This window comes from Camelus dromedarius, chromosome X (genome assembly GCF_036321535.1).
Source record: "Camelus dromedarius isolate mCamDro1 chromosome X, mCamDro1.pat, whole genome shotgun sequence".
In the NCBI taxonomy this organism is placed as follows: domain Eukaryota; kingdom Metazoa; phylum Chordata; class Mammalia; order Artiodactyla; family Camelidae; genus Camelus; species Camelus dromedarius.
This window is the reverse complement of record NC_087472.1, coordinates 113,893,788-113,905,533: the sequence shown is the minus strand read 5'-3', so window position 1 is coordinate 113,905,533 and position 11,746 is coordinate 113,893,788. Positions and strand designations below refer to the sequence as shown.

Genomic DNA, 11,746 nt, shown 5'->3' with positions numbered 1-11,746 from the left:
CCCCAGGTCTGTCCGCCGTACGCGGGGCAGAGCAGCCGGGGACGCGCGCGGAGAAGTGCCGGCCCAGAGCTCCCGGAGGATGGATGGGGGCCGGGCAGGAGGCGAGAGGAAAAGAGGAGAGAGATCTGGGGAGCGAGGGAAGGAAGGACTTGAGGGGGGAAGGAAGGAAGGCAGGAAGAAAGGCAAGAAGGAAGGAGCAAGGAAGAACTGTTCTGTTTCCATTCTGGTCCCCCCCTCCTCACCCCGCTTCTCTGGCTTGACACCCCCTCCCCCTGGATCGCGGTACCCCTGTGTGGACCCGGCCAGGGCCCCGCAGATTCCGGAGAAATCGTTTACTTCCTTTCCAGCTGGAGGAAACAACTGTCCGGCTCCGGACGCTGGGCAGAACGCTGGCAACCGCCGAGGGTGGCCCGGATTCTGGGGTCTGATGAACCGGCGCTTCGGAGGAAGAACTGACTTCAGAACACGCAAAACAAACGCCTCCAAACCTCACAAGACCCCCATCCACCCCCGCACCCCTCGCCAAAATCCTCGTCCCAACTCGGGGGGGGGGGGAGGGGGAGACGAGGGGAGATTACAGAAAAAGGGGGGGGGCAGAAAAGTTACTTTATTTGCAGACGAAGTTTTGCAGAGGTTATGTTTGACTGCTGGGATTGCAAAATGAATTTTTCATCGCATTTGAGGAAAAGTGGCTCCTTCTAAGCACAGCGAAAAGTTCTGAGGCAAGATCTGGTCAGGGGAACCGTGGTATAGCCAAAAATACATCTATTTTCCCCCAATAAACCTCTCAGACACCAGGCTGACAGCACGGCTCTAAAGACGGCTGCGTCGGTCCGGTCGAAAGAGATCTGACGCGTGCCCCGAGGACCGCGGTATACAAACCAGTTCTCCCAGGGACCCGCCGGCTTCTTCGCGTCTGGACCACCGCGCTCCGTGCGCTCGTGGCCCGCAGCGTCCGTGTCCCCGGCCTCGGCGGCGCCGGCCCCTCCGTGGTCTGCGAGCCGTTTTGCACCGCCGCCGCCGCCGAGGCTCGGGTGCCCACTTTCGGAGAGACCTGGGCCTCTTTCTCTCACTTTGGGGGTTCCTCGAGGTGTTCCCCAGTCTCGCCGCGCGCAGCCGCTCCACCCGCTCGCTCCTGCGGGGCCGCGCCGGCGGGTCCAGCCCCGCAAGCCCACCGCATCTCCAGCTCGGAGTCAATTCCCGTCTGTGATGGCGCGCCACCGCCGCCCGGGTCTCTTCCGTGGAGTCTGCGCACGGCCACGCCCGGACACATCCTGGCGGGATAACAGTCATTCGGGGGGCGAGGCTGCGCTCCTCCCGGCTCTGCGGGCCGGCAAGGACGTCCTCACAATCCCTAAACTCCTCCTTGAGTTTCGTTTCCGCCAGCCATTGAGAGAATGCGGGTACCTGTTTGGGGCGCTGGCGCCTGCGCCCGCTCGCGCGCGCGCGCGCTCTCTCTCTCCCTTCAAAAACTTGATCTGTACCTCTCCACACCAAGGTGCACAGACGCCAAACAGTGATGAAATGAAAAGAAAGCCAATTGCCGGACTGGAGGTGGGGGAGAGATAGCGTCTCTGCGTGCGCCCGCCGCCGAGCCGGGAGCTGTAATTGCAGCAGACAGGGCAGGCTGGGGGTTGGGCGGAGGTAGCCGTGTATAAATAGTGAGATCTCAAATTGAAAGGCATAAATAACAGCTGGAGGGACCTACCCTCACACGGACCGTCCTCTCCGCGCGGGAGGCGTGCGGACCACAGCCCGGCTCCCAGCCAGCCCCGCCGAGCCCCGCGGACCCCCGCGGCCCCGGGCAGCCATGGAAGAGCTCACGGCTTTTGTATCCAAATCTTTTGACCAGAAAAGCAAGGAGACCAGCGGCAGCGGCGGCGGTGGCGGCAAGAAGGATTCAATCACGTACAGGGAAGTTTTGGAGAGCGGACTGGCGCGCTCCCGGGAGCTGGGGAGCTCGGAATCCAACCTCCCGGAGATAACGGAAAGCAGCGGCCACTGTCCGGTACATCTATTTAAGGGCCACGAGGACAACGACAAGGACAAACTGAAAGAGTTCGGTGCGGGGAGGGCTGCGGAAGGTAAGCTCGCCGGGCCCCGGCTCCGGGCCCCTCCCGGGGACGGCGTTTCCTCGCCTCGGAGCCTGTCCGCCTGCCCTTCCTTCCGCGCGCGCGAGGAGGCCCCGGGCGCCGCGGATCGCTCTCAAGTCGATCCCAAACCCTGAATTCACAGCCACGGCTCGGACGGAGGAGCCCCGGCAATCCATCGCCAGTCTTCTCGTAAGAAGGAAACCAAACAGGGGGTTAGGATTCGGCAGGAGAAGCGAGGAGACAGGGAGGGAGGGAGGCATGGGAGCCGAGGATGAGAGGAGGCTGAGGCCGCGCTCCGCCCGCCGATCGCTTTCGCTCCGGGGCGTTGGCACTGGGCGCCGCAGCGGGAACTTTCCTGGGTTGGGGTGAATCTGGGTGGATGTGCTTGTAAACCGAGGCCGCAGGGCTGCTGGGCGCGTGCCTGTCTGCCTGTCGGTCTTCCTTGCATCCGTTCCCACGGCCGCGGAGAGATCCGTACACACCTCTCCCGGCGTCCAGCGCCTGCCGGCTTCCCGAGCTAGAAACCGGCAGCGGAGGATGGCGCTGGCCGGCGGTCCCGGAGGCAACTCGCGCGGTCGCCTCTTCCGCCGCCTGAACCTCTCTCCGCACTGTTTCCTCTTCTGGAAACTTTCCCCTGGAACCTTGGGATTTGATCTTGGCTGCCGCGGGCCTATAAATTAAAACCAGTCCCGGGCCCGCAGGTGGTAAGAGTCTGCACGGGGCCGAAGGGCCCAGGGAAGCCCGTGGCCACGCGCCCTTGGCCGTCCTACCCAAGGCTGTCAGAGCACCGCCCGCCCCGCTGCAGGCCCACTGCATCCAGGGCCTCCTCCTCACTGTTCCTCCCGAGATCTCCAGGGCGGTCCATGCTGCTGTTGCATCTGGGAAGACTGACAAGGTTTACAAGGGTTCTCACAGCTGGGCAGGAGTGGTCCCAACCTGGGGAATCTGTGCAAACAGGGTGTCCAGCAGCTATAAACCAGAGGAATAACGTAGGGGGCACCGTTTGAAAGTGTAGGAAGGTCTATTTCTCATTACAAAGAGTGGGAATGAGGAAGCTTGGCACCTGGCCCCTGGGTCCTGTTTCCCTCCCTGTCTGTGCTGCGAGGGGTCGCGACGGGGAAGTGGTTCTCTTCCAGGGAGCCTATGCTCCGGTGACCCTTACTGCTTGGTGGCAGAGTCCTGGTGCGCTGGCTTTGAGGCCAGGAGGATGACCCAGACATCTTTCTGGGACCTCGACTTTGCAGGAGCAGAAAGCTGGCACAGAGGCTTAGGAGTAAGGCTCTGACCGCTGACAGTCCAGGCAGCCTGGGCCTGGCCTGCCGGACGTACCTCGGGGCTCATCCCCTGGCGAGACCTCACACACCTGGCTACGGAGTGCTTACAGAGGGTTTGATCTGATGGACACACAGCTGTCCGTCGGCTGGGCACTCGTCATGGCCTACATTTAATTCGCGGCACCAGGCAGCTGACCTCCCAGGGTTCCTGTTGGGTTCTGCCATCCTCCTTAGAGGCTAAGCCCACTTGTCTGCATGCCTCCTCTCACCCCGGACAGCTGAAGCAGTGGAACCCTGGAAAAAAACCCTTGGAAGCAGAGCAGAGTGCAATGGAGGACTTTTCAAAACAGGAAAATAAGGCAAGATTAGAAGCCCAGGCAGGAATGCCCCCTCACCCTGCCCTCTGAGCTGAACCTTCTCCCTGGCCTGTCTGTGCAGACCCCGGGGAGGGGAGGACTCAGCCCCGGGCTGGATTTGCAGGATGGGAGCACAATGAGATATGAGAGATCCTTGGGCTCCAGAGAAACAGAGAGGTCTCAGGCCTGCTGAGCCGGGCACGCACGGGAGCCTGTGGACTTTGTGAAGCATGCCCTGGGTTCTGAAGGGCTTGAAAGGCCAGCTTCTCATCTGGGACCAGTCCCTGGGTTTGACTTAAGAGACCTGAAGGAGGAAGCAGACTTGGGGCTGCCTCTGGGAAAGGATTTACTGTTAAGGTAAAATAGGGTGTTCCTGGAAATGCCTTCCTATCAAGAGGTCAGAGGGGATTTTAAAATCCCAGTTGGGATTGAGTGCCCAGTGCGCAGAAGCCTTGAGGAGACACTTGCAGGCAGACTGACGGCTTGGATTCTGGTGTCCAACTCAGGGACCCCACCGGGTATGTGAGTCGGGGGCTGGGGGCCCTGGTTTTCCCCTCGCTCCACAGAGGAATTGGGTCTTCCTCCTTTGCAAGTCTGGGGTTACTACTAAGGGGGTTCCACAGTGCTTTCAGAACTGGTGGGACCCCAGCCTCCTCGGACAGAGCCCCCTGAAGGCCAGTCTCTTCTCCTTGACACTTAGGGGACATCTAACGAGGGCATGGAGGTGCTATTTGCTTGTGGCCAGCAGGCCCTACGACGGGCAGGAAAAGCACAAGGAAACCCAAAGGCTGCCGAGACGCAGCTCCGACCCGCTGTGCAGCAGGGGCCACCCTTTATTTTAAGCCCCTGATCTGGGTGAGGGGAGGCATTTCCTAGAGATAGGGAGGACAAGTTTTTCGGTTAGAATCTCCTAAATCCTGACCTTACTGCCTGATGGCCTGCCCCCGCCCACAACAAACACAGCAGCTCATAATTTTTGGACATAAGAAAGTGCCACCCTTGGAGTCCTGGTGGGGTGTGAGAATATATGTCCAAGAGACAGCTGGGCCGCCATGGGAAACCAGGAAGCCAGGGGACTGTGCTCCTGGGTGCCCCGCAAGATATGTCTTTGCTTTCCTGGTCAGAAAAAGACCAGCGCCCGGGCCGCGGGCCCAGCTCCTCGGCGTCCAGAGGGAGGCTCCGGCCCGGCTGGCGCGGTCCCCGTCCTGCTGCGCTGCTGCGCTGCAGACGGGGGCCGCGGCTTCCCCGGGCCTGGACCCCAGCCTGGCCTGGGCTGTCCCTGAGCCCTTCCCAGGCGCCCCACCAGGGACCCCACACGAACGATTCTGCTTAAGCTTCTTTGACTTAATATTTAACACCCTACTCCCCTTCGGAAAAGAGAGCGAGAAGGTTACGCTATGTCAATATGTCAACAGAGGCGAAGTGGATAATTGAGGAAACTATTCGGAGATTAGGCCAAGAAACACCAGGCCGCCAAGGCCCGACTTATTACAAAGGAGCGCGTCTTCCCTCGAGTTTGCGCTATTGACTTGGCGCAGCTTTGCGTCAGGGCGCCAGTGCCCCCCGGGCCCCTCCGCCGCCAGCGCGCGCGGGCCTTGGCCGGCCGCGCCGAGCGTCCCCCCGGGGCCCTCCTCCTTGTGCGCGCGGGGACCCCGGGCCGGGAAGGTGGGGGCCGGCGGAGGGGCTCGGGGCGCGCGCGGGGCGGGCCACCCCGGGCCTCAGCGCTGTGTCCTCGGCCCGCCTGCAGGTATTTACGACTGCAAGGAGAAGCGGGAGGACGTCAAGTCGGAGGACGAGGACGGGCAGACCAAGCTGAAGCAGCGGCGCAGCCGCACCAACTTCACGCTGGAGCAGCTCAACGAGCTGGAGCGGCTCTTCGACGAGACGCACTACCCGGACGCCTTCATGCGCGAGGAGCTCAGCCAGCGCCTGGGGCTCTCCGAGGCGCGCGTGCAGGTGAGGCCGCGGGCCCGGCCGGCGCGCCGGCTACCCTCGGCCCGGCCGCCCGGCCCTTCCCGGAGCGCGGGGACACTGCAGGCCGCGGGAGCCAGGCCTTCCTGGGGCGCCGCGGGTCCTCGCGCGTCGGGGGCCCACACCCCGCCTGGCAGGCCCGCCCTCCATCTCTGGCTCGTCAGGAAGTTGGTTCTCTCCTTCCTACGGCTTCGATCCTCCGCCCCCGGCCCCGCTGGAGTCTAACCCCCGTCGCTCCCAGTCCCCCTCCCTCCGCTCCCGGGAGCAGAGAGGTGCGGAGAGGAGGCGAGGGGCGAGAGGCGGGGGAAGTCTCGCCCGCACTCTGGGCGTCTCGATGAGCGACTCATGCCCGCGCGGGGCCGGATTAGCTGGGACGCAGGCGGGGGGGTGGGGGTCGCGGGCGCATGATTTCTTGATGCCCCATCTGGCGAGCCGCCGTCTGCGGGGGCCCTGGGTGTGCGCCGCACGTGCGCGGCGGGGACGCTCCTGCGTATCTGTAGTCGGACGTTGCAAACGTTAAGTTAAATGGATGGATTTATTTGTGGGGAAGGGTAGCAAAGATTCGCTTCCAAATCGCGTCCTCCGGGTACCGCGGACCCCTCCTGGGAGGTGGGGCCTGGACGTTCTGCTGGGCCTACTCGTCGATTTTGACGGTTCCGGGCAGGACAGCAGGGCCAGGAGAGAAGGAAAAGGGGTCGGGGGTCCCTGGGCTCTGGGGACTGGTTATTTAAATAAATGGAATTAATATGCCAACGGGGGAGGGGCCATGAAAAGCGAAGGCTTTGAAAGAACGGGTTTCTTACTGGTGTAGGGTCAGCGTATTTAAACACACCTTCGTCCCGATGGTACTGCTAAAACGAAAAAGCAAAAAGGGTTTTATAAAATCTTTAACTGGTGGGGGGGAAGGTTTCTGCACACTTGCCCCTTCTATCCTTGCGTCTGAACGCAGTTAAAAGAGGGTTTCTTAAGATGAAATGCAACCGTCCCAATCCTTTGCAAAATTGTCTGCAGCCACAAGCCGTTCCCAGAACCTTCCCGCAGGGGTGGGACCACAGGTGGGGGAGCTCTGGGGACCCCCTCCCCAGGGGAGTCTGTTGGGGCGTTGGTAGTGGTGGGGAGGGAGGGGGGGAGTCTGGCCACATTTCCCTGGAAAGATGGATGGGGCTGGACCATTTAAATTAATGAAAAGATTAAACTTTTGCTGAAGGGGACATCAACTTTTATGTCATCTCACAGTCTTTCTGCCTGGGATCTGCAATATCTCCCAGGCCGTGATGTACTGTTTCTATAAAAATAAATTACTTGTAATTTAATTCCACACTATTTCTTTCAGTAGTCTATTACTGAACAGCACCTTAGCAGGCCAGACCGAGTTGGCAGAAAATTGCTTCTTGGGTGGCGACAGACCTTGAGAAAAGCCCTAAAATGAAAGGGGGGGGGGGTCGGGGGGCAGTGGAAAGGGAGTGCTTATCGATCCAGAGGTGAATTACAATGTAACAACTGTAAATAATAATAAAAATAAACAAGGGACTAGAAGAAAAGAAATCATTTCTTATTGGCCACGGGGAAAAGAATTGCATCGTAAAAAGAAGGCAGAAAGTGCTCGTAAAAACCAATTAGTTAAAACATCTACCCCGTTGTGTAGAAGCCATGGGGGCTGGGGGAGGAAAGAAAGAAAGAAAGAAAGAAAGAAAGAAAGAAAGAAAGAAAGAAAGAAAGAAAGAAAGAAAGAAAGAAAGAAAGAAAGAAAGAAAGAAAGAAAGAAAGAAAGAAAGAAAGAAAGAAAGAAAGAAAGAAAGAAAAAGAGAGAGAGACACACACACACACAGAGCAAAATGCACTATATTTTAATCCTGTCTCTGAACTGTTTGGTAATCCTTTTCGGTACAGCCTGTCCTGTGTTGTTAAAGGCTAGAGTTTCAATTTAGTGTGGAAATTTGCTGTAAATAAATTGAAGATCTTTTGGAAGCTGGTCCTTATTAACCTTTTATTTTTAGTGTTGTGCGGGAAGCTCATATCACCCAGCTGTCAGGGTTATAATCGAAAGTTATGAGACCACGGTGAGGAGCGGGCGGTAATTTAATTACAACAAATATCTGTGGGTTTATGGCGCAGCGCTAAATTAAATGTCATTATTCACTGTCTGTAATGGAAATCAAAAGGAAATCAGATTACAGCATTTGTGAAAGAAATCAGTGACTGGTCCTTAATGAAGAAATAACTGTCTAAACCAGTGTACTGTGCTTTACTTAGCATATTCAGGACTAATTGGAATTGATCGTGAATCACCCCAAGACTGATTTATTATCGCTGAACGAAGCAGCTAATTCATCACTTTTATTCTCCATAATCTTATTCCCCCCCCCCCCCCCCCCCCCGCTGAAGGGAAAGAGAGCTTGCTTTCCAGATTTAAGTCGGATTCTGTTTTGAGAAATGCCTTGTGGGGGAGTAGGCAGAACTTGCCTGTCTGGCAGTGCTCTCCTGAGGTTGGATACTGGACCCCAAGGAGAGAGGGGCACCCAGGATGTCACAAAGGGTCCAGACCGACCCCCACCCCAAGGGGGTGGGCGGAGTCCTGGGTGGGGGGTGTAGAGGGGAAGAGGAGTATGAGTGTAGGCTTGGAAACGGAGGACAGAGGGCTGAATCTCAACTTGGAGGGGGCACAGTTTTTGGAAATACTTTTCAGGGGAACAGCGTCCAAGTTCTCCAGCCCCCCTGCAGCCTGGCAGGGTGAGCTCTCGAACGTTCTGGAAAGCCAATTCTGACAAGCGGGATTAGATAGAAAACTGCCCTGTTAAGAGTCTGGAATGGAGGAAAAGTTCAGCTTTCCTGACTGCCTGCTGCTCCCAGCCTTCCCGGGGGCTGAAGTGCCCCAATCCCCAGGGAGTGAAAGTCAAGCGCCCCAGGCCCTGGGCTTGGAGCGGGGTCCCCGAGCTCCCTGGATGCAGTGGAGTGTGGCCCAGGGGAAGGCTTTCTTTGTGCTAATGACTCTGCGTGGTCTGTGACCACCATCATGGCAGGAGGGTGAGTGAGGGTGGAGGGAAAGTTTTGGGGAAAGCCACTTAGGAAGAATTAAGTGCCTAAGAACACAGAGGGAGGTGAACCCAGATTTGGTCAGAGACAGCCTAAGGGCCATGGTGTTTGGCACCAGGGCTGTTTGGGGGAGGAGGCAGGGTGAGGGTGGGGAGTGGTGGGGTGTATTTGGGGCGGCTTTGCACCCGAATCTTGACATCCGGCCTGTGAAACTAGCAGGACTGGGAAGGGTCCCAACACCCTTTCCTGCCCAAACTCTTGATAAGGCCTCCCAAGGCGGGGAGGCCGAGTGCCTGTAGCGGGGAGCCTGCCCTCTGGGGGTGAGCCAGGTCCTCAGGGACCAAGGTCATTCACGACTCTGCAGTGTTAACTGGGACCCTCCAGGCTTCCAACTGAGGCACAGAGGACTTGAAAGTTTTTGGACTCTGTGTGGTCCAAGTCTGATTGGGGACAGCGTGGGATTTGGACGTGGGTAACCACCTGTGTCCCCCACCCCTTCCTTGGGCACTAAGGTTGGAAGGTGGAAGGTCAGGGTGGAAGGTCAGGTTTGTCCAAAGCGTGGCCGGTTGGAGGGGGGCTGCCCACACAGGATGGAACGTTCTCCGTCCCCCCAGCACCCACTTTCTCACTTTAAACATGTGGTTACTGATGCTCCTGTCTCATTTAAGGGACAGGGAGGGTTGAAAAGTGAGTTGGACAATTCCCAGCTCCAGGTAGCTGGCTACAAGGGGCTGGGTGGGGGTGGGGGGGTGGGGGGGACAAAGGCAGGCGGTGGGGCAGCTCTGTGGGTTTTCTGGCTCCTTGGGGCCAGGTTGCCTCTCACGATGCTCCAAGTGCCTTGCACACTTTCTGGCTTTGAGAAGGAAGGCCTCCCTCCTGGTGGCCCTGTGGCTTACAGGGGTACACGTCTGTCCACTCCGTTCCCAGGTCTGGTTCCAGAACCGGAGAGCCAAGTGTCGCAAGCAAGAAAACCAGATGCATAAAGGTGGGTGCGGGGATGGCGGGCGTGGAGGTGGGGGCGCGTGGGGAGGCCGGCGAGGGGCTGGGAGGACCGGGCGGGTTCACACCTCCTGTTTCCTTGCAGGCGTTATCCTGGGCACCGCCAGCCACCTGGACGCCTGCAGGGTAGCGCCCTACGTGAACATGGGCGCCCTGAGGATGCCTTTCCAACAGGTAGCTCGTTTTTTTCCTTCCTTCTGAACCGCTTCCCCCGCCGCACTGGCGTCCTGCCCCCGCTTCCTCCCGCCCCCGCCTCCTCCCGCCCCCACCGAAGAAAGGAGGCCGCTTTTACAAGGGGGCATTTATAAACCCTTTGGCACGTATTAACATCACGCTGTAAAACTCCACGAGTTACCTTTGGGAGGGCTAGGACATAAACCCAAACATAATTTTACAAAAATCGGAGGGAAAAATCCCACCCACCCAGGAACCACCCACCCGCTCGCCGCCCAGGAGCCTGGCGGGAGGGAGGGGTTGCTGCTGTTCGAGAGTCTGAGGGCTGGAGTTTCTGCACCCCACCCCACCCGCATCCCCACCCCCTGCCCCTAGCTTGTCCGGATGGACTGGGGGCGTCTGCTCCCCTCCTGGACGTGGGCCTTGCTCTGCTCTGCATTTCAGAGTGGGGGGCATCTGGCTCAAATCCAGGGAGAGTTAGGGGGTCCAGAGCGCAGGGTGCCCTGAGCGGACGTGGGGGCGGCCAGAAGGTCCAGTTGTCCCAAAGGCCTCCCTCCACTCTGGACCTTCGCTGAGTGGGTGGAGAGACTCCAGGCAGGAGGAGGGACCCGGCCTGTGGCCCCCATGTGGCAGGACGGGGCTGGGGGCCCCAGGGTGGCGGGCGGGGGTGCGCAAGCTGGAGGAGGGGTGCTCTGGGCAGAGCGGAGGCGTGGCCTCCTCACGCAGGGCTTCGGCTCCTACAGCCAGGCCGGGGTTTGTCGGGACCCCATTTCCTGAGGGCATGCGGTCCCATGGGTTTGGCCCGGCCTGGAGGGTCAGCTCCGTGTGGCATCGTGGAAATAGAGCTGGGGCTCGCAGACTTCCGGCGCCATAGGCAGGGGGATAGTCCAGGGCCGCTGGGCAGGGCCGCCCCTCAGCACCACAGGAGCAGCTGCCCCGACGTGGGCTCAGCCATTAGGCCCCAGCGAGATTAGGCGGCCGGAGCCCGCAGATCTGGCTGTGCTCCTGGGAGATTCGGGGACTCCGGGAGGGAGAGTGTGAGGAGGCCCCAGCTGAAGGCTGGGCCCTGAGTCGGGGATCGAGGGTCAAGAGTCAGCTGGGGGCCTGGTGAGGAGGGGGTGCCTGCTGTAGACACTCCGGTGCTCGCAAGGATGTGCGTGTGGGGACTGCAGCTTCCTCAGCCCTAGTTCTGTCCAAAGTGGCCACGGATCCCGTCCGACATCAGGTGTCCAGAGGACAGTGGGTGGTGATCCCGGATCGGGGAAGAAGCGACGGCTCCACAGGAGAGGGGGCGCCCTCGGGGTCCTCGGGGCGGGAAAGCCCCCCCACCGAAGCCTCGTCCTAACTGCGCCTCGTCTGCCCGCAGGTCCAGGCGCAGCTGCAGCTGGAAGGCGTGGCGCACGCGCACCCGCACCTGCACCCGCACCTGGCGGCCCACGCGCCCTACCTGATGTTCCCACCACCGCCCTTCGGGCTGCCCATCGCGTCCCTGGCCGAGTCGGCCTCGGCCGCCGCCGTTGTGGCCGCCGCCGCCAAGAGTAACAGCAAGAACTCGAGTATCGCCGACCTGCGGCTGAAGGCGCGGAAGCACGCCGAAGCCCTGGGGCTCTGACCCGCCGCCCGGCCCCGCGCCCGTCCCGGCCCCGCCGCCCCGTCCGCGCTGCGTCCTGCACTCGACCCCTCCGCACCCCCGACCGCAACGCGGACGCCCCTGAGCGAGGGCGCAGCGGACTCCTCGCGCGTCGCAGCCTGGGGGCCCCCGGCAGGCCTAGGAAGGGGGCGTCCCGGGACCGCAAGACCCCGCCCGACTCTCGCAGAGCCTGTGGGGGAGAGAGAGCAGGTGACG

At 60.2% G+C, this 11,746-nt stretch overlaps 1 protein-coding gene across 1 annotated transcript; it reads left to right on the top strand.

The window, feature by feature from the left end:
- The first annotated feature begins 1,810 nt into the window (after positions 1 to 1,810).
- On the top strand, positions 1,811 to 11,512 carry LOC105106345 (short stature homeobox protein). The gene is made up of 5 exons (XM_064482996.1): positions 1,811 to 2,084; positions 5,471 to 5,679; positions 9,655 to 9,712; positions 9,812 to 9,900; positions 11,267 to 11,512. Exons 1-5 carry the CDS (start codon positions 1,811 to 1,813, stop codon positions 11,510 to 11,512), a joined length of 876 nt encoding a protein of 291 aa, XP_064339066.1.
- The last annotated feature ends 234 nt before the right edge of the window (positions 11,513 to 11,746 follow it).

Bases quoted from the DNA above. Each gene is read 5' to 3' on its own strand.
- LOC105106345 (XM_064482996.1), top strand. From the start codon at position 1,811: ATGGAAGAGCTCACGGCTTTTGTATCCAAATCTTTTGACCAGAAAAGC. The intron at 9,713-9,811 runs GTGGGTGCGGGG...GTTTCCTTGCAG, and splicing joins AGAAAACCAGATGCATAAAG to GCGTTATCCTGGGCACCGCC. The intron at 9,901-11,266 runs GTAGCTCGTTTT...GTCTGCCCGCAG, and splicing joins TGAGGATGCCTTTCCAACAG to GTCCAGGCGCAGCTGCAGCT.